Raw genomic sequence first — 23,128 nt, 5'->3', positions numbered from 1 at the left:
ATTCTCGCGAGACTCGGATTCTATATAAGGAGCCGCGCGTCGCCGCCATTTTCACACGTGCATTGAGATTGATAGGGAGAGGACGTGGCTGGCGTCCTCTCCATTAGAATAGATTAGAAGAGAGAGAGAGAGAGAGAGATTGTGCAGACAGAGTTTACCACAGTGACCAGTGCAGTTGTTGTTAAGTTAACTTTTATTTAATATATCCGTTCTCTGCTATATCCGTTCTCTGCCTGAAAAAAACGATACACAGCAGTCACACAGTGTGACTCAGTCTGTGTGCACTCAGCTCAGCCCAGTGTGCTGCACATCAATGTATAAAAGCTTATAATAATTGTGGGGGAGACTGGGGAGCACTGCAGGTTGTTATAGCAGGAGCCAGGAGTACATAATATTATATTAATTTAAAATTAAACAGTGCACACTTTTGCTGCAGGAGTGCCACTGCCAGTGTGACTAGTGGTGACCAGTGCCTGACCACCAGTATAGTAGTATATTGTTGTATACTATCTCTTTATCAACCAGTCTATATTAGCAGCAGACACAGTACAGTGCGGTAGTTCACGGCTGTGGCTACCTCTGTGTCGGCAGTCGGCACTCGGCAGGCAGTCCGTCCATCCATAATTGTATAATTATATACCACCTAACCGTGGTATTTTTTTTTCTTTCTTTATACCGTCGTCATAGTCATACTAGTTGTTACGAGTATACTACTATCTCTTTATCAACCAGTGTACAGTGCGGTAGTTCACGGCTGTGGCTACCTCTGTGTCGGCAGTCGGCAGGCAGTCCGTCCATCCATAATTGTATTATTATAATATATACCACCTAACCGTGGTTTTTTTCTCATTCTTTATACCGTCATAGTGTCATACTAGTTGTTACGAGTATACTACTATCTCTTTATCAACCAGTGTACAGTGCGGTAGTTCACGGCTGTGGCTACCTCTGTGTCGGCAGTCGGCAGGCAGTCCGTCCATCCATAATTGTATTATAATATATACCACCTAACCGTGGTTTTTTTTTCATTCTTTATACCGTCATAGTGTCATACTAGTTGTTACGAGTATACTACTATCTCTTTATCAACCAGTGTACAGTGCGGTAGTTCACGGCTGTGGCTACCTCTGTGTCGGCAGTCGGCAGGCAGTCCGTCCATCCATAATTGTATTATAATATATACCACCTAACCGTGGTTTTTTTTTCATTCTTTATACCGTCATAGTCAGTCATACTAGTTGTTACGAGTATACTACTATCTCTTTATCAACCAGTGTACAGTGCGGTAGTTCACGGCTGTGGCTACCTCTGTGTCGGCACTCGGCAGGCAGTCCGTCCATCCATAATTGTATTATAATATATACCACCTAACCGTGGTTTTTTTTTCATTCTTTATACCGTCATAGTGTCATACTAGTTGTTACGAGTATACTACTATCTCTTTATCAACCAGTGTACAGTGCGGTAGTTCACGGCTGTGGCTACCTCTGTGTCGGCAGTCGGCAGGCAGTCCGTCCATCCATAATTGTATTATAATATATACCACCTAACCGTGGTTTTTTTTTCATTCTTTATACCGTCATAGTCAGTCATACTAGTTGTTACGAGTATACTACTATCTCTTTATCAACCAGTGTACAGTGCGGTAGTTCACGGCTGTGGCTACCTCTGTGTCGGAACTCGGCAGGCAGTCCGTCCATCCATAATTGTATTACAATATATACCACCTAACCGTGGTTTTTTTTTCATTCTTTATACCGTCATAGTCTGTCATACTAGTTGTTACGAGTATACTACTATCTCTTTATCAACCAGTGTACAGTGCGGTAGTTCACGGCTGTGGCTACCTCTGTGTCGGAACTCGGCAGGCAGTCCGTCCATCCATAATTGTATTACAATATATACCACATAACCGTGGTTTTTTTTTCATTCTTTATACCGTCATAGTCAGTCATACTAGTTGTTACGAGTATACTACTATCTCTTTATCAACCAGTGTACAGTGCGGTAGTTCACGGCTGTGGCTACCTCTGTGTCGGAACTCGGCAGGCAGTCCGTCCATCCATAATTGTATTACAATATATACCACCTAACCGTGGTTTTTTTTTCATTCTTTATACCGTCATAGTGTCATACTAGTTGTTACGAGTATACTACTATCTCTTTATCAACCAGTGTACAGTGCGGTAGTTCACGGCTGTGGCTACCTCTGTGTCGGCACTCGGCAGGCAGTCCGTCCATCCATAATTGTATTACAATATATACCACCTAACCGTGGTTTTTTTATACCACCTAACCGTGGCAGTCCGTCCATAATTGTATACTAGTATCCAATCCATCCATCTCCATTGTTTACCTGAGGTGCCTTTTAGTTCTGCCTATAAAATATGGAGAACAAAAAAGTTGAGGTTCCAAAATTAGGGAAAGATCAAGATCCACTTCCACCTCGTGCTGAAGCTGCTGCCACTAGTCATGGCCGAGACGATGAAATGCCAGCAACGTCGTCTGCCAAGGCCGATGCCCAATGTCATAGTACAGAGCATGTCAAATCCAAAACACCAAATATCAGAAAAAAAAGGACTCCAAAACCTAAAATAAAATTGTCGGAGGAGAAGCGTAAACTTGCCAATATGCCATTTACCACACGGAGTGGCAAGGAACGGCTGAGGCCCTGGCCTATGTTCATGGCTAGTGGTTCAGCTTCACATGAGGATGGAAGCACTCAGCCTCTCGCTAGAAAACTGAAAAGACTCAAGCTGGCAAAAGCACCGCAAAGAACTGTGCGTTCTTTGAAATCCCAAATCCACAAGGAGAGTCCAATTGTGTCGTTTGCGATGCCTGACCTTCCCAACACTGGACGTGAAGAGCATGCGCCTTCCACTATTTGCATGCCCCCTGCAAGTGCTGGAAGGAGCACCCGCAGTCCAGTTCCTGATAGTCAGATTGAAGATGTCAGTGTTGAAGTACACCAGGATGAGGAGGATATGGGTGTTGCTGGCGCTGGGGAGGAAATTGACCAGAAGGATTCTGATGGTGAGGTGGTTTGTTTAAGTCAGGCACCCGGGGAGACACCTGTTGTCCGTGGGAGGAATATGGCCGTTGACATGCCAGGTGAAAATACCAAAAAAATCAGCTCTTCGGTGTGGAGGTATTTCACCAGAAATGCGGACAACAGGTGTCAAGCCGTGTGTTCCCTTTGTCAAGCTGTAATAAGTAGGGGTAAGGACGTTAACCACCTCGGAACATCCTCCCTTATACGTCACCTGCAGCGCATTCATAATAAGTCAGTGACAAGTTCAAAAACTTTGGGTGACAGCGGAAGCAGTCCACTGACCAGTAAATCCCTTCCTCTTGTAACCAAGCTCACGCAAACCACCCCACCAACTCCCTCAGTGTCAATTTCCTCCTTCCCCAGGAATGCCAATAGTCCTGCAGGCCATGTCACTGGCAAGTCTGACGAGTCCTCTCCTGCCTGGGATTCCTCCGATGCATCCTTGCGTGTAACGCCTACTGCTGCTGGCGCTGCTGTTGTTGCCGCTGGGAGTCGATGGTCATCCCAGAGGGGAAGTCGTAAGCCCACTTGTACTACTTCCAGTAAGCAATTGACTGTTCAACAGTCCTTTGCGAGGAAGATGAAATATCACAGCAGTCATCCTACTGCAAAGCGGATAACTGAGTCCTTGACAACTATGTTGGTGTTAGACGTGCGTCCGGTATCCGCCGTTAGTTCACAGGGAACTAGACAATTTATTGAGGCAGTGTGCCCCCGTTACCAAATACCATCTAGGTTCCACTTCTCTAGGCAGGCGATACCGAGAATGTACACGGACGTCAGAAAAAGACTCACCAGTGTCCTAAAAAATGCAGTTGTACCCAATGTCCACTTAACCACGGACATGTGGACAAGTGGAGCAGGGCAGGGTCAGGACTATATGACTGTGACAGCCCACTGGGTAGATGTATGAACTCCCGCCGCAAGAACAGCAGCGGCGGCACCAGTAGCAGCATCTCGCAAACGCCAACTCTTTCCTAGGCAGGCTACGCTTTGTATCACCGCTTTCCAGAATACGCACACAGCTGAAAACCTCTTACGGCAACTGAGGAAGATCATCGCGGAATGGCTTACCCCAATTGGACTCTCCTGTGGATTTGTGGCATCGGACAACGCCAGCAATATTGTGTGTGCATTAAATATGGGCAAATTCCAGCACGTCCCATGTTTTGCACATACCTTGAATTTGGTGGTGCAGAATTTTTTAAAAAACGACAGGGGTGTGCAAGAGATGCTGTCGGTGGCCAGAAGAATTGCGGGACACTTTCGGCGTACAGGCACCACGTACAGAAGACTGGAGCACCACCAAAAACTACTGAACCTGCCCTGCCATCATCTGAAGCAAGAAGTGGTAACGAGGTGGAATTCAACCCTCTATATGCTTCAGAGGTTGGAGGAGCAGCAAAAGGCCATTCAAGCCTATACAATTGAGCACGATATAGGAGATGGAATGCACCTGTCTCAAGTGCAGTGGAGAATGATTTCAACGTTGTGCAAGGTTCTGATGCCCTTTGAACTTGCCACACGTGAAGTCAGTTCAGACACTGCCAGCCTGAGTCAGGTCATTCCCCTCATCAGGCTTTTGCAGAAGAAGCTGGAGGCATTGAAGAAGGAGCTAACACGGAGCGATTCCGCTAGGCATGTGGGACTTGTGGATGCAGCCCTTAATTCGCTTAACAAGGATTCACGGGTGGTCAATCTGTTGAAATCAGAGCACTACATTTTGGCCACCGTGCTCGATCCTAGATTTAAAGCCTACCTTGGATCTCTCTTTCCGGCAGACACAGGTCTGCTGGCGTTGAAAGACCTGCTGGTGACAAAATTGTCAAGTCAAGCGGAACGCGACCTGTCAACATCTCCTCCTTCACATTCTCCCGCAACTGGGGGTGCGAGGAAAAGGCTCAGAATTCCGAGCCCACCCGCTGGCGGTGATGCAGGGCAGTCTGGAGCGACTGCTGATGCTGACATCTGGTCCGGACTGAAGGACCTGACAACGATTACGGACATGTCGTCTACTGTCACTGCATATGATTCTCTCAACATTGATAGAATGGTGGAGGATTATATGAGTGACCGCATCCAAGTAGGCACGTCACACAGTCCGTACTTATACTGGCAGGAAAAAGAGGCAATTTGGAGGCCCTTGCACAAACTTGCTTTATTCTACCTAAGTTGCCCTCCCACAAGTGTGTACTCCGAAAGAGTGTTTAGTGCCGCCGCTCACCTTGTCAGCAATCGGCGTACGAGGTTACATCCAGAAAATGTGGAGAAGATGATGTTCATTAAAATGAATTATAATCAATTCCTCCGCGGAGACATTGACCAGCAGCAATTGCCTCCACAAAGTACACAGGGAGCTGAGATGGTGGATTCCAGTGGGGACGAATTGATAATCTGTGAGGAGGGGGATGTACACGGTGATATATCGGAGGGTGAAGATGAGGTGGACATCTTGCCTCTGTAGAGCCAGTTTGTGCAAGGAGAGATTAATTGCTTCTTTTTTGGGGGGGGTCCAAACCAACCCGTCATATCAGTCACAGTCGTGTGGCAGACCCTGTCACTGAAATGATGGGTTGGTTAAAGTGTGCATGTCCTGTTTTGTTTATACAACATAAGGGTGGGTGGGAGGGCCCAAGGATAATTCCATCTTGCACCTCTTTTTTCTTTTCTTTTTCTTTGCATCATGTGCTGATTGGGGAGGGTTTTTTGGAAGGGACATCCTGCGTGACACTGCAGTGCCACTCCTAGATGGGCCCGGTGTTTGTGTCGGCCACTAGGGTCGCTAATCTTACTCACACAGCTACCTCATTGCGCCTCTTTTTTTCTTTGCGTCATGTGCTGTTTGGGGAGGGTTTTTTGGAAGGGACATCCTGCGTGACACTGCAGTGCCACTCCTAGATGGGCCCGGTGTTTGTGTCGGCCACTAGGGTCGCTAATCTTACTCACACAGCTACCTCATTGCGCCTCTTTTTTTCTTTGCGTCATGTGCTGTTTGGGGAGGGTTTTTTGGAAGGGACATCCTGCGTGACACTGCAGTGCCACTCCTAGATGGGCCCGGTGTTTGTGTCGGCCACTAGGGTCGCTTATCTTACTCACACAGCGACCTCGGTGCAAATTTTAGGACTAAAAATAATATTGTGAGGTGTGAGGTATTCAGAATAGACTGAAAATGAGTGTAAATTATGGTTTTTGAGGTTAATAATACTTTGGGATCAAAATGACCCCCAAATTCTATGATTTAAGCTGTTTTTTAGTGTTTTTGGAAAAAAACACCCGAATCCAAAACACACCCGAATCCGACAAAAATAATTCGGTGAGGTTTTGCCAAAACGCGTTCGAACCCAAAACACGGCCGCGGAACCGAACCCAAAACCAAAACACAAAACCCGAAAAATTTCAGGCGCTCATCTCTAATTAATAATAGATCCCTGGTGGTTGGTTGTCCTTCCACTGATAAATGCATGTGGAACAAAGTTTGAGTTTGCAGTTGTTAACTTTATGTTCCCATCACTTTTTACATATTACCGATTTTACTTCATTGTCTTTATTGAGGCCAAAGGGAGTGAGTGTTTTCATTTCATACATCCACTTGAGTTCTGTTCTATTGATTTTTGCAATGTAGTCTCCTCCCCTCCAGTTATGTTGTACTTCTTGGATTCCTATAAATTTCAGTGTTCGGGGGTCGCTATCATGGTGGTCTTTAAAATGTTTTGACACATTATGTTCCTCCAGCCCTCTTTTGATATTTCTAATGTGTTCACTTATTCTTGTTTTGAGTGGGCGTATGGTGCGGCCCACATACTGTTTTTCGCACCCACATTCTAACATGTATATTACCCCTTTAATAGTCTGATTCGAAGCAGGTGCGCCAATCTTATTGGCAGCATACAGGACAAACAGAGCCTCTGTTTTCCTAATTCTAGCCGTCCTGGCTACATAAATCTTTAAGGCCCTGATTACATCCAGGGATCTGGAATCCTCCTGGTCACTTGTAGCCACAGGCACCACAATAGGTTGATTCACATGGAATGAAGAAACCACCTTAGGCAAAAATTGCGGACGTGTCCTCAATTCAGCTCGATCCACATGAAAAATCAAGTAGGGGCTTTTGTGTGACAAAGCCGCCAATTCTGACATTCGCCTTGCCCATGCCAAGGCCAACAGCATGACCACCTTCCAAGTAAGAAATTTCAACTCAACCTTGTTAAGCGGTTCAAACCGGTTCAAACCAGATTTTAGGAACTGCAACACCACGTTGAGGTCCCACGGTGCCAATGGAGGCACAAAAGGAGGCTGGATGTGCAGCACTCCCTTTACAAACGTCTGGACTTCTGGAAGAGAAGCCAACTCCTTCTGAAAGAAAATCGAGAGGGCCGAAATCTGTACCTTAACCGAGCCTAATTTCAGGCCCATATCCACTCCTGTCTGTAGGAAGTGGAGAAAACGACCCAGATGAAAATCTTCCGTAGGTGCATTCTTGGTTTCACACCAAGACACATACTTTCGCCAGATACGGTAATAATGCTTAACCGTCACCTCCTTCCTAGCCTTTATTAAAGTAGGGATGACCTCTTCCGGAATCCCGTTTTTCGCTAGGATTCGGCGTTCAACCGCCATGCCGTCAAACGTAACCGCGGTAAGTCTTGAAATACACAGGGCCCCTGTTGCAACAGGTCTTCCCTCAGAGGAAGAGGCCAGGGATCTCCTGTGAGCATCTCTTGTAGATATGAGTACCAGGCCCTTCAAGGCCAGTCTGGGACAACGAGTATCGTCTGTACTCTTCTTTGCCTAGTGATCCTCAACACTTTTGTGATGAGAGAAAGAGGAGGAAACACGTAGACCGATTTGAACACCTACGGTGTTATTAGAGCGTCTACAGCCACTGCCTGAGGGTCCCGAGACCTGGCACAATACCTCCGAAGTTTTTTGTTGAGGCGTGACGCCATCATGTCTATTTGAGGAGTTCCCCAAAGACGTGTTATGTCTGCAAAGACTTCTTGATGAAGTCCCCACTCTCCTGGATGGAGATAGTGTCTGCTGAGGAAGTCTGCTTCCCAGTTGTCCACTCCCGGAATGAAGACAGCCGACAGAGCGCTTACATGATTTTCCGCCCAGCGAAGAATCCTGGTGGCTTCCGCCATTGCGACTCTGCTTCTTCTCCCGCCTTGGCGGTTCACATGAGCCACTGCTGTGACATTGTCTGATTGAATCAGAACCGGTAGGTTTCGAAGAAGACTCTCCGCTTGTCGAAGGCCGTTGTAAATGTCCCTGAGTTCCAACACATTGATGTGTAGACAGGACTCCTGGTCTGACCAAAGTCCCAGAAAATTTTTTCCTTGTGTGACCGCTCCCCATCCTCGGAGGCTCGCGTCCGTGGTAACCAGGATCCAATCCTGAATTCCGAACCTGTGACCCTCCAGCAGGTGAGCACTTTGCAACCACCACAGGAGAGACACTCTGGCTCCTGGGGACAGAGTTATTTTCCGATGTACGTGCAGATGGGACCCGGACCACTTGTCCAGAAGGTCCCATTGAAAAGTCCTTGCATGGAACCTTCCGAAGGGAATGGCCTCGTAGGCCGCCACCATTTTTCCCAGAACTCGAGTGCATTGGTGAACTGACACCCTTTTCGGTTTTAGCAGGTCTCTGACCATGTTCTGGATGTCCTGGGCTTTCTCTATTGGGAGGAAGACCTTCATTTGTTCCGCATCCAGTATCATACCTAGGAACGGTAGTCGAGTTGTCGGAATCAACTGACTTCGGTAGATTTAGAATCCAACCGTGTTGCTTGAGCACGCTCAGATAGAGCGTCACCCTGCTCAGCAATTTCTCTCTTGATCTCGCTTTTATCAGGAGATCGTCCAAGTATGGGATAATTGTGACTCCATGCCTGCGCAGGACCACCATCATTTCTGCCATTGTCTTGGTGAAAATCCTCGGGGCCGTGGAAAGTCCAAACGGCAACATCTGAAATTGGTAATAACAATCCTGTACAGCGAATCTCAGGTATTCCTGATGGGGGGCATATATGGGGACATGAAGGTACGCATCCTTTATGTCCAGAGACACCAAAAACTCCCCCTCCTCCATGTTGGCTATTATCGCTCTGAGTGATTCCATTTTGAATTTGAATCTTTTTATGTACAGGTTTAGGAATTTCAGATTCAAAATAGGTCTGACCGAACCGTCCGGTTTCGGGACCACAAATAGGGTTGAGTAGTAACCTCTTCCCTGCTGGTGCAGGGGAACCTTGATTATCACTTGCTGTATACACAGCGTTTGAATTGCAGCTAACACTACATCCCTTTCCGATGTGGAAGCTGGTAGGGCAGATTTGAAAAATCGGCGCGGGGGCACCTCCTCGAATTCCAGTTTGTAACCCTGGGAAACTATTTCCAACACCCAGGGATTCAGGTCTGATCTGACCCAGGCCTGACTAAAAAGTCGAAGATGTGCCCCCACCGGTGCGGACTCCCTCAGGGGAGCCCCAGCGTCATGCTGTGGGTTTTGGAGCAGCCGGGAAGGACTTTTGTTCCTGGGCACCTGCCGAAGCAGGTGCTTTTTTGCCTCTGCCCTTACCTCTGGCAAGGAAAGAGGATCCCCGACCTCTTCTGGACTTGTGCGACCGAAAGGACTGCATCTGATAGGGTGGTACTTTCTTTTGCTGTTGGGGAATATATGGTAAAAAATTTGATTTACCTGCTGTAGCTGTGGAAACCAGGTCCGTCAACCCATCCCCAAATTATACATCTCCCTTATAGGGTAGTACTTCCATATGTTTTTTGGAATCCGCATCACCCATCCATTGGCGAGTCCATAAGGATCTTCTCGCCGAGATAGACATGGCATTGGCCCTAGAAGCTAGCAATCCAATGTCCCTTTGAGCATCCCTCATAAATAAGACTGCGTCTTTTATATGGGCTAGAGTTAAGAATATAGGCCCTCATTCCGAGTTGTTCGCTCGGTATTTTTCATCGCATCGCAGTGAAAATCCGCTTAGTACGCATGCGCAAAGTTCGCACTGCGACTGCGCCAAGTAACTTTACTATGAAGAAAGTATTTTTACTCACGGCGTTTTCTTCGCTCCGGCGATCGTAATGTGATTGACAGGAAATGGGTGTTACTGGGCGGAAACACAGCGTTTCAGGGGCGTGTGGCTGAAAACGCTACCGTTTCCGGAAAAAACGCAGGAGTGGCTGGAGAAACGGTGGGAGTGCCTGGGCGAACGCTGGGTGTGTTTGTGACGTCAACCAGGAACGACAAGCACTGAACTGATCGCACAGGCAGAGTAAGTCTGGAGCTACTCTGAAACTGCTAAGTAGTTAGTAATCGCAATATTGCGCATACATCGGTCGCAATTTTAAGAAGCTAAGATTCACTCCCAGTAGGCGGCGGCTTAGCGTGTGTAACTCTGCTAAATTCGCCTTGCGACCGATCAACTCGGAATGAGGGCCATAGTATCCTTATCCATATTATCAAAGTGATCTGTCAGCTCATCTGTCCAAGCTGCAATTGCGCTACACACCCATGCCGACGCAATTGTCGGTCTTAGCACAGCACCCGTATGAGAATAAATACACTTTAAGGTAGTTTCTTGCCTGCGATCTGCAGGGTCCTTAAGGGCCGCTGTGTCAGGAGACGGTAGCGCCACTTTCTTGGACAAGCGCATCAGGGCCTTGTCCACAGTGGGGGGTGATTCCCAAATCTCCCTGTCCTGTTTAGGGAAGGGGTATGCCATATAAATTCTTTTGGGGATCTGCAGTCTCTTTTCCGGAGTCTCCCAAGCTTTTCCAAAGAAATCATTTAATTCATGAGATGTGGGAAAATTAATAATCTGTTTCTTTCCCTTAAACATGTGTACCCTTGTGTCGGGGACCGAGGGTTCATCCTCAATATGCAACACATCCCTTATTGCCACAATCATACACTGAATGGTTTTCGTCACCCTAGGGTGCAATTTTACTTCGTCATAGTCGACACTGGAATCAGAATCCGTGTCGGTAGTAGTGTCTTGTGTTAAGGGACGCTTTTGAGACCCCGACGGGCCCTGTGAGTCGGTCCAATCCGAGGATTGACCCCCTGATGTCCCCCCTAATTCAGCCTTATCAAGCCTTTTATGTAAAGATGCCACACTTGCATTCAACATATGCCACATGTCCATCCAATCCTGAGTCGGCACAACCGACGGGGACACACCACTCATTTGCTCCACCTCCTCCTTGGAGAAGCCTTCCGCCTCAGACATGTCGACACACACGTACCGACACCCCACACACACAGGGATTAACCTATAAGGGGACAAAACCCCAACCAGGCCCTTAGGAGAGACAGAGAGAGAGTATGCCAGCACACACCCAGCGCTTAAAAACACTGGAATATATATGACCAGATAGCACTTTTTATATATATAACCTCAATTCCCACTCACTGCGTCGCCAAAGTGCCCCCCTCCTCTTTTTTCCAGCCTGTGAAGTTCAGCAGGGGAGAGATCAGGGAGCCAGCGTATCTCATGCAGTTTCTGTGGAGAAAATGGCGCTGGTTAGTGCTGAGGATCAAGCCCCGCCCACCCGACGGCGGGCTTCGGTCCTAGTAATGCTATATAAAAAATGGTGGTGGATTTTAGGATTTACTGTACCACAGCCTAATCCTGCTTTATATTGCCAAAAAATGAGGAAACTTGCTGCCCAGGGCGCCCCCCGCTGCGCCCTGCACCCTTCAGTGCCTGCTTGTGTGTGTGTACTGGAAGCAATGGCGCGCAGCATGAAGATCTGATGTCTTCTGCCGCCTGATGTCTTCTTTGCCTTCTCACACTCACCTGGCTTCTATCTTCGGCATCTGTGAGGAGGACGGCGGCGCGGCTCCGGGACGAACCCCAGGTGAGACCTGTGTTCCGACTCCCTCTGGAGCTAATGGTGTCCAGTAGCCTTAGAAACAGTGCCCAACTTGACAAGCCAGCTCTGCTTCTCTCTCCTCAGTCCCACGATGCAGGGAGCCTGTTGCCAACGGGACTCCCTAAAAATAAAAAACCTAACAAATTCTTCAAAACAAAAAACTCTGGAGAGCTCTCTGCATTGTACCCTTTCTCCTCTGGGCACAGAATCTAACTGAGGTCTGGAGGAGGGGCATAGAGGGAGGAGCCAGTGCACACCCATAGTCAAAGTTCTTTTTAGGTGCCCTATCTCCTGCGGAGCCCGTCAATACCCCATGGTCCTTGCGGAGTCCCCAGCATCCTCTAGGACGTAAGAGAAATATTTAATATGCTTTCAAAAATGAGGGGGAAAAACGGGAACATCGAGAGACCGGGTCTTAGTGAACAATATAGTCTTGCCTGTTTTCTCTGATTATGCGATACTTATGGTTTGCCAATGTGTTTTTTATTCCTCTTCTTGAATTTATATAAAATGATTATTACATGCTGCTTATAGTTGACTGACATGTAACTATTGCCTACTTACTGTATCTCCTTTTAGCCATGTGTTATATCTGAAGTCCCTGGTATCTTAATTCACATTGAAATTAATCCATCGAAGACCATTCAGTTTTGCTTTTACTATTTTTATACCATAGCTGTCATGTAAACGTATGCTAGGTAAGTGTACATTAGTGCCAGCAATACTACCACTGCATACTCTGCCCACCTTTTGTCACGTGGAAGGACTCTCATTAGATACAGTGCCAGCACCGACTCTCCGGTTTGCTCTGCACTGAATCACGGAGGACTCCATACCCAGGTAAATCATAATCACCAGTCCAAGCAAACACACAATATATGTTTAGTAATAGTACCCAATGGCAGATTTAGACCTCATGGGGCCCCTAAGCAAGACACTGATTTAGGGCTCCCGCTTTCTTAAACAACACGATGTGTTGTTAAAAAAGCCCAGCAACGCCTGTTTTTATTGAGGAAAATGCGTACTCAACCTGTATATAAATAGCATACCTCCCAACATGACCCTCTACAGGAGGGACAGAATGCTCTGTTCCTAGACTACCCACTTACTTTTTGATTTCCAGAACCTGTAGTGAAACACCTTTCTTATCAATTCACCTATTCAAACACATGTTAACAATCATAAATTAAGAGAAAAGTTCAGAAGCAGAGCATTGTGTCCCTCCTGAAGGGGGTCATGTTGGGAGGTATGATGTATATACATATATATACACATTTATTAATATTTTTATTTATTCATATGTGTGATACATTTTTATTGTTAGTGTAACATTACTTATATAAATATTTATTATAAATATAAATATTTCTATGAATATATTCGCTCAGTCCTGTTTTCATTTAAACCATATTGGTGTGTTCATTACGATTATTAGTGCTGGTCTATATTCTAGTACTTTGTATTTTAAACATTGACAAATATAAGAATACCAAACAACACCATAATAAAATAAAATAAAATAATAATCCAAGCTCTACAAGCTATCTTGTTATAGACAGTGGTTACCATATGTAGGAGTGCTTTCCCTCCGACCTTGCATGCTGTTCCTTCCCTTGTCATATTCATAGCAATACAAAACTGCGTCTTCTTCTACAACGTTGAATCGCTTGCTATACTCTTGGTCCAGAAAAGAGTTTGGAGACTCTGATCCCTGTGACACTGGTTTTCCAACGATGTGTCGGCTCACATCCTCACATGGCAAGTTTCCTTTCTCATCTCTTAATAAAACAAAAAAAGAAAATACTTAAGTTAATAAATGCAAAATACTTTAAAACTGAAAAAAAGCAGTACAGTAGTCAGAAATTTGACAAATAAGACATAGATACTAAGTAAAAAGTGACGCAGTATTACATTTCTTTTTACTTAAAGGGGGGTATCTAATTATCCCCTGTAAAAGATCAGGTCCGAAAAACGTCCGCTTTCGTCCGTTTTTCTGACTTTTTCCCGATGTTTCATAGATTTTTTTTGATTTTTTTTTTTACAGGCTATCCAGATTGATCGCCTGTAAAAAACAAAACAAAAAAAACTTTCTCCTGAAAACACACAGGTTCAGTGAAACATGTGTGTTTTTGTGTGAAACAGCCCTGTTTCCAGGGATTCTGCTTCGCCTGCCGGAGGCAGGTGAAACAAAATCCCAGATAAGCCGCGGCACGTGCCGGCTTATCGGGGCTAATTAGATAGCCCCTGGCGGGACAATTAGCCCTGGTAAATTACCGGGGCTAATTGGATATTCCCCAAAGAGAGAACTCTCCAATCTGAATGCATTCCTGGTTATAAGTAGGCCCAGGAATTGTAATACAGGTTGAGTATCCCTTATCCCAGAGGTTCTCAAACTCGGTCCTCGGGAGCCCACACAGTGCATGTTTTGCAGGTAACCCAGCAGGTGCACAGGTGTATTAATTACTCACTGACACATTTTAAAAGGTCCACAGGTGGAGCTAATTATTTCACTTGCGATTCTGAGAGGAGACCTGCAAAACATGCACTGTGTGGGCCCCCGAGGACCGAGTTTGAGAACCTCTGCCTTATCCAAAAGGCTTGGGACCAGAAGTATTTTGGATATCGGATTTTTCCGTATTTTGGAATAATTGCATACCATAATGAGATATCATGGCGATATGAGAAAGTCTAAGCACAGAATGCATTTGTTTCATATAGACCTTATACACACAGCCTGAAGGTAATTTTAGCCAATATTTTTAATAACGTTGTGCATTAAACAAAGTGTGTGTACTTTCACACAATTCATTTATGTTTCATATACACCTTATACACACAGCCCGAAGGTCATTTAATATAGTGATGAGCGGGTTCGGTTCCTCGGAAACCGAACCCCCCCCGAACTTCACCAATTTTACACGGGTCCGAGGCCTACTCGGATTCTCCTGTATGGCTCGGTTAATCCGAGTGCGCCCGAACGTCATCATCCCGCTGTCGGATTATCGCGAGATTCGGATTCTATATAAGGAGCCGCGCGTCGCCGCCATTTTCACTCGTGCATTGGAAATGTTAGGGAGAGGACGTGGCTGGCGTCCTCTCCGTTTGTGCTTATTGCTTAATTGTGGGGACTGGGGAACAGCTGTATTATATAGGAGGAGTACAGTGCAGAGTTTTGCTGATCAGTGACCACCAGTTTTATCCGTTCTCTGCCTGAAAAACACTCCATATCTGTGCTCAGTGTGCTGCATATATCTGTGCTCACACTGCTTTATTGTGGGGACTGGGGACCAGCAGTATTATATAGGAGGAGTACAGTGCAGAGTTTTGCTGACCAGTGACCACCAGTATACGTTGTCTGCCTGAAAAACGCTCCATATCTGTGCTCAGTGTGCTGCATATATCTGTGCTCAAACTGTGGGTACTGGGGACCACCATTATATTATATAGGAGGAGTACAGTGCAGAGTTTTGCAGACCAGTGACCACCAGTATACGTTGTCTGCCTGAAAAACGCTCCATATCTGTGCTCAGTGTGCTGCATATATCTGTGCTCACACTGCTTTATTGTGGGTACTGGGGACCACCAGTATATTATATAGGAGGAGTACAGTGCAGAGTTTTGCTGACCAGTGACCACCAGTATATATAGCAGTATGGTACGGAAGGCCACTGCTCTACCTACCTCTGTGTCGTCAAGTATACTATCTATCCATACCTGTGGTGCATTTCAGTTGTGCGCAGTATATATAGTAGTAGGCCATTGCTATTGATACTGGCATATAATTCCACACATTAAAAAATGGAGAACAAAAATGTGGAGGTTAAAATAGGGAAAGATCAAGATCCACTTCCACCTCGTGCTGAAGCTGCTGCCACTAGTCATGGCCGAGACGATGAAATGCCATCAACGTCGTCTGCCAAGGCCGATGCCCAATGTCATAGTAGAGAGCATGTAAAATCAAAAAAACAAATGTTCAGTAAAATGACCCAAAAATCAAAATTGAAAGCGTCTGATGAGAAGCGTAAACTTGCCAATATGCCATTTACGACACGGAGTGGCAAGGAACGGCTGAGGCCCTGGCCTATGTTCATGGCTAGTGGTTCAGCTTCACATGAGGATGGAAGCACTCATCCTCTCGCTAGAAAACTGCAGTGCCACTCCTAGATGGGCCAGGTGTTTGTGTCGGCCACTTGGGTCGCTTAGCTTAGTCACACAGCTACCTCATTGCGCCTCTTTTTTTCTTTGCAACATGTGCTGTTTGGGGACTATTTTTTTTAAGTGCCATCCTGTCTGACACTGCAGCGCCACTCCTAGATGGGCCAGGTGTTTGTGTCGGCCACTTGTGTCGCTTAGCTTAGTCACACAGCGACCTTGGTGCGCCTCTTTTTTTCTTTGCATCATGTGCTGTTTGGGGACTATTTTTTTGAAGTGCCATCCTGCCTGACACTGCAGTGCCACTCCTAGATGGGCCAGGTGTTTGTGTCGGCCACTTGTGTCGCTTAGCTTAGCCATCCAGCGACCTCGGTGCAAATTTTAGGACTAAAAATAATATTGTGAGATGTGAGGTGTTCAGAATAGACTGAAAAGGAGTGTAAATTATGGTTATTGAGGTTAATAATACTATGGGATCAAAATGACCCCCACATTCTATGATTTAAGCGGTTTTTGAGGGTTTTTTGTAAAAAAAACACCCGAATCCAAAACACACCCGAATCCGACAAAAAATTTTCAGGGATGTTTTGGCAAAACGCGTCCGAATCCAAAACACGGCTGCGGAACCGAATCCAAAACCTAAACACAAAACCCGAAAAATTTCCGGTGCACATCTCTAATTTAATACAATATTTTTAATAACTTTGTGTATTACAAAGTTTGTGTACATTGAGCCATCAGAAACCAAAGGGTTTAACTAAAACAATTCCATATTTCGGAATATTCCGTATTTTGGAATATTTGGATATGGGATACTCAACCTGTATCTAAAAAACAAATATTAAGTATTTTCAATCCATGTTTTAGGATTTTATAGGTTTTAAAAATTTCAGTTTAGGAATCTATACATTGTATGAACGTAAAACAAAACCATGCAACATATCATTATGTATGAAACGTTTGCTCCCGCGATGTGCTATGTCAGGGGAGGCTGCGATCCATTCACAGCCGCAGCTTTCCCTTAGAAACGAATGGATCACGGATGCAAGTGTACGGATTACATATGAAAACTACTCATTCTATACAATTCCACAGTACATTTTTATAGTTTCAACTTAAGTAACAGAATTAGGTCTTTTTATGTTCTAGCAGTCAAAATAGGTCATTTTTGGTACGAAGAACCAGATTAGGTCTTGTTAGGTCCTGTAGAAATTAACTATGTTATTCCCTGGTATATAAAACATAAAAGGAAACTGAAATTTTGAGTGTAATGGAAAATGATTGGAATAGGTTAGACCCTAAGAATCCTGGGCTTAGTTATAAGCAGGGCCGAAACTAGGGGGGGGCTAGGGGGGCAGGCGACCTGGGCGCCGGATTGGAGGGGGCGCCAAGACCCCCTAACACCCTCTCCCTATGCGCCAATGGTAGCAGCTTAGAGCCGCCGGAGTTCTGTGATTAGACTGAAAATAAACTACAGCTCCCAGCAGCCCTCGGGAGCTGTAGTTTACTTTCAATTTCCTGTGTGCTGTGCGCGGCTCGGGGAAGCAGGAAGAGGGGAGAGTTGTATTTCAGCAGCGCTGTGCTGGCGGCATAGAGACACATCACCTCCTCGCTGCTGCTCCTGAGTTAATTAGTCAGCAGTGTCCTGGCCGGGAGCGATTGAAGACACTCAGCAGCAGCAGCAGCAGTGAGGGGGTGATGTGTCTTTGAATACGCCGGGGTGGGCTGCGGGTGTCTGGCGGGGTCTGGATGGATACAGCTGTTTCCTTCCCGGCAATCAGCACTGATGGCTGACAGAAAGTTGCAGCAGCTCCAAGTCCTCACCACTACTTGTGTACTACAGCAGCTCCATGAGATGGTGAGTGATGTGAGAGCTGAGAGGGATATGAAGGTCTATCTATCTATCTATCTATCTATCTATCTATCTATCTATCTATCTATCTATCTATCTATCGTAATTTTACAGTTATGACAGTGCCATATACGTGTATGTATTTGTGTATATATATATATACATGCTGCCCCTTGATTAAGTATGGGAGGGGGATGGATATGAAATTTATGTTAGAAAAGGCAATTTTTCAGGTAAAGTTCTGAAAGAGATATATATATATATAATATTTTTATTCATTTATTTATTTATTTTAAATTGTTTAATTTTTTTATTTATTTATAGTAAAAAAAAATGACTACCTTGCCCCGGGTGACAAAAATCCTAGTTTCGGCCCTGTTATAAGTATCAATAATGCTCATTATTAACAAGAGTTGAAATGGTGCTTTTGTTAGTATGGTTGTTTGGAACACTTTTGTTGATTGGAAGAAAGTTGAGGAACATTTGGGACGATTAAACCCCCCTGAAATTATGATTAATAATTTGAATCAATTAAATAAATGACCTTTTTCCCCCAGAGCTGCTTGTCTTTCATTAATTTAGTTATCTAGAAAATAGAAGATAATAAAAATAGCCCATGTCTACATGGTACACTTAGAGGAATGGACAAAAAACAAAAAACACATCAACCTTCCTAGATTTACTGCATCAGGGTAAGGGGGGTCTCCAATTATCAGTGCTATTTTGGCCGAAAAACAAATGGGCTATTTTCGCGGCTTTAGCCCGATGGTCATTATCAGGCTATCCAATTATAGCTTTTTTTGTTTTGTTTTTTTTTTTGTGCCAAAAAAGGAACCGTTTCCAGGTGACAACAAGTGGTATCTGTTAAATTCCGGACGAAGGCATGCGAAGCATAATAATCCTAGATAAGTGCCGGCTAGCAGGGCTAATTGAACAGGCAATGGGGGATCCATTAACCACATTTTAAACAAATAGTTTCCTGATGCAGTGCAATTTTTTTTGCCAATTATAAAAAATTCTAAATTCTACAAAAATAAAAAATTTCAGTTGTTAAATAAAAACAATCCACCTTGGTCCAGTATACATTGCAATGGCCATTTTACTGACCAAGTACTGGTTAGCAACACAACATTAAATGGGTATATCCACCTTCAAATTACTTTTACTTATTGGACTGCATATTCAAATTCGCAACTTTTAATACAGTGCATTTGCTTCTGTGTTTTTCACCTATTTATTTATATATACCCGCTTTGTATGGTATCAACCTGGGATATAAAAAACTCACTTAGATAATAATATAAATATATGTTTAAAAAAAACACACAAAATGCTAGAAACTAAGAATGGGGCAGATTTATCAAAGAGTGATATTCTTGTTATCTCTCGTTCCGAATGCTAAATTGTGCTTCAGTCAATCAGCTCCTAAGTACCATTTTTCAAACGCATGACAAGTAGGAGCTGATTGGTTGGAGCACCATCATTCGTAACTAGTGATAAAAAGATTATCACTCGTTAAATCTGTTCCAAAGTTGCAGAATAGCATGTACAAGGTGATACATGAGAGTGGGTGTAATTCAGATGCTGCAGCGATCGCAGTCTGAATTCCTTTGTGGAGTGTGCACGCACACACCGGGAGCCCGGTGAGATGCTAAAAGCATCTCAGGGATGCGATCGCCTCTGCCTGCAGTCGCGGAGCGGGAGGGGGCGTGCCAACAATGTTAGAATGCCGTTGGCGGGGTCCGGACAACGCAAGCATGTCCGGACCGTTGCGGGGGTGGACCACGGCGACTGCGTGACATCACATGCAGCCACTGCGACCTCGGGGTGTGGCGGGTAGCACCCTGCCAGCGCGCAGGAGCTGCGCTGGCAGGGAGCTACTCAGCAGGTGCAAAAGCATCGCCGCTTGCACCTGACATGCGGGGTGGACTAGCACTGTGCTGGGCGTCCCCCCCACGTCAGAGAAACTGATCGTAGTAGTGCTAAATTTAGCACATCTACATACCTCTTCTGGACTTTTTTCTTAATTTGTGATTGCCGTCACCTGTATTGAACAGGTTAATGTATAAGAAAGGTGTTTCACAGGTGATGGCAATCATACATTACGGGAGAAGTCCAGGAGCAGAGCATTCTGTCCCTCCTGGAGAGGGTCATGTTGGGAGGTATGCATCTACGATCAGATCTGAATTAGGCCCAGTAATCTAAAGTGGGAGCCTTGCTGGAGTTGGAAAGGTCCTTTACCATTTGTTCTATACAAACACATCACCATCTTGTTAATATTTGCATAAAGGTGAAAGAACAGCCTTAATCCCATCCATCTGCACCAATGTTTAGCCAACTTCAGGTGTTTATGTATGCTCATTAATAAATGCCATGCTGTCCACTGAAATATCAGCAGTACAGTATGTGTTAAGTGTTTCTTTTACTGTGGAGGCAATTTCTGCCATCACTACATTAAATGATAGGGAAGTTTATTTTATTTATAGAATTCTGATTGACCAGAAAGTCAGATGTATCTGCAATACAATACAGAAATCTAATCTGATAATTTTGTGATTGAGAACCTTTGTATTACTATAGCGTAAGTTTAAACGGGTGGTATTCAGTATGCGGGTTGTTGGGATCCCGGCGCACAGTATACCGACACCCGGCATATCGACAACTATTCTCCCTCTTGGGGGTCCACGACCCCCCCTGGAGGGCGAATAAATAGCGTGGTGCGTGTAGCGCGCCACCGTGCCTGCAGCGTGGTGAGCCCGCAAGGGGCCCATTTCCGCTCGCCCAGCTATGCTGGGCGCCGGGATCCTGACCACCGGCATAACATACTACATCCGTTTAAACGCTGAGCAAATCTGCTACAATTAGATAGCCTATGCAGCATGTTTTCTCCACGCACAATGTTAACGTTAAGCACCATTCTTTGATGAATTTTATTTGCAATAACAAGGCTCACACAATGGTTTCTGCTTTTGAATCATTGTCAATATGCACTGAATAGACTGAATGAATGACAGATGCTGCCGATAATAAAGAATGATGAAATTTAATTTTATTCTAAATGACTGATACAGCAACCATTTGTGTTCTAGGCAGTGGTAACCCTCACAAATAGTTAAAAATGAATCAGTGTGCCCCCTTTCCCAGATGCAAGTCCAGATCAGAGGTGAGAACCCGGGATGGTTCCACTATACCAGGGATGGGGAACCTCAGGCCCGGGGGCCGTATAAGGCCCCCAGAGCCACTTGATCCGGCTCGGCCACGCTCACCTAACTGAGGGAGATGCCGGGCGCACGCTGAGATTTTGTTACTAGCGGGCGCCCGGCTTCTTCCCCTCAGCAGGAGCTCACTCCTGAGCTCCGGTTTACGGCTCTGGCAGTGTGCTTGTGTGGCTGTGCAGTGCTATGGGAGAGATGTCATGACGTCTCTCCCATAGTTCTGAGGAGCAGGCGGCCAGGCAGAGAACAATGGTCTGGAAGCAGGAGCAGGGCTGGAAAGTATTGTGTTTTTTGTTCTTTTAGTGTGTGTGTGTGTGTGTGTGTGTGTGTGTGTGTGTGTGTGTAAGCGGCGCTACTAGGGGGCATATATAATGGCCATATTTAATGGGGCATAACAAGTGACTGGGGTCATATCTAATGGTGCATAACAAGTGACTGGGGGCATATGTACTGGGGACATATCTACTGGGGCATAACAACTGACTGGGGGTATATCTACTGGGGGCATAACTACTGACTTGGGGCATAACTACTGGGGGCAGGCTAATTATTAAGTTGATAATTTTTGTATGGCCCCCGAAGGATTTAAAAAATATCCAAATGGCCCTTGGTAGAAAAAAGGTTCCCCACCCCTGCACTATACCATGGAAATTACATGTGAGGGTCTCTATAATGATAACCATGCTCCCCCTGATCAGAAAAGACAAACAGATTGTCTAGATTGTCTGATGATATGACGACATCTAGAACATACTGTACATAATATGTGTTCAGAATGTCAATATTCCCTTTGTCAACACTGACATTATGTCAACACTGTGAATGTTGACAGACAATATTGACACTGATATTTTTGCCCAAACTAACCCTAACTACAGCTTAACTCCAATACAAACTACAGGCTAACCCTAATTGCTATTAGTATATGGCGCACTCTGTACCTGTCTCCTTCTGTGTACCAGTCTACGGTTGCATCTCCTAGTGTTAGACCTCTAGTGCCAGGAGTCACTCGGAGGTAGAGTTATATGAAGTTCCTGTTCCTCCATCTCAGAGGAGAGTGTGACACACACACGGAGACTGAGAGACAGAGTCCTGGTGTACAAGTGTGCAGTGCTGAGACTGGGAGCAGATCTCAGCTACAGAGACTCACTGTATTTCAAGTGCATGCATTATCTTCTCTACAGTGGGAGTCAGACTGCACGGCTGTGCAGTCCTCCATGCTTAACCACCATAGACATCTCCTGATAAGTACCACTACCTAATGCTGTTATCTTGTATGATATATGGGCTCCTGATTACTCTATCAGTATTACATCTGAGTCACCTGTGTACACTAAATAAACCTGCATTACTGTTTAAGTCATCAAGTGTGTCGACTGACGTCACTGCACCAGATAGCCCAGTACACTCTGCCAACAGGTTATGGGTCCAGGCCCGCGTGTACTTGAAGATTAACCCCCTAAGTGCTTTTGAATAATCACAGTGACAGAGTTTAAAGTGACATTTTATACAAGTACAAAAAGGATGTACAACACAGGACACAGCATGAACTTTGCTAAGCTAAAAGGTTCAGAGAACTATGCTACATGGAAGTTTACCATGGAGATGCAGCTTAAGCGGGAAAAGTTGTGGAAGGTTACTATAGACCCGGGAGCAGGTCCAAACCCAGATGACGTTGACAGAGCCATCGCGACGATAGGTTTAGCTGTAGAGCAGCATGTCTATTCAATAGTCAGTGGGAAAGTGTCAGCTAAGGACATGTAGACAGCCCTGCAAAATGCATATGAAGATGAAGGTCTAATGAGAAGGATAAGTTTAAGACACATGCTATATGGAACGAAACTGAGTGCCTGCAAAGACATGAAAGATTACATTGATAAGTTATTGTCGATAGCTCAGCAGTTGACATCTGTGGGGGCACAGGTGGATGAGGAAGAAGTTGCAATGGCTATGTTACAGAATCTGA

At 45.2% G+C, this 23,128-nt stretch overlaps 1 protein-coding gene across 5 annotated transcripts in view; it reads right to left on the bottom strand.

Moving 5' to 3' along the window:
* The window catches only part of CNKSR2 (connector enhancer of kinase suppressor of Ras 2), an 805,595-nt gene that overhangs the window by 328,676 nt on the left and 453,791 nt on the right, over window positions 1–23,128 (bottom strand). For all 5 annotated transcript variants that reach the window (XM_063955759.1, XM_063955760.1, XM_063955761.1 and 2 more), the window contains one exon: window positions 13,510–13,721. In XM_063955759.1, the coding sequence (XP_063811829.1) occupies window positions 13,510–13,721 (212 nt within the window). The remainder of the gene's footprint in view (window positions 1–13,509; window positions 13,722–23,128) is intronic.

This window comes from Pseudophryne corroboree, chromosome 2, assembly GCF_028390025.1.
Source record: "Pseudophryne corroboree isolate aPseCor3 chromosome 2, aPseCor3.hap2, whole genome shotgun sequence".
NCBI lineage: Eukaryota > Metazoa > Chordata > Amphibia > Anura > Myobatrachidae > Pseudophryne > Pseudophryne corroboree.
This window is presented reverse-complemented; position numbering and strand designations above follow the sequence as displayed.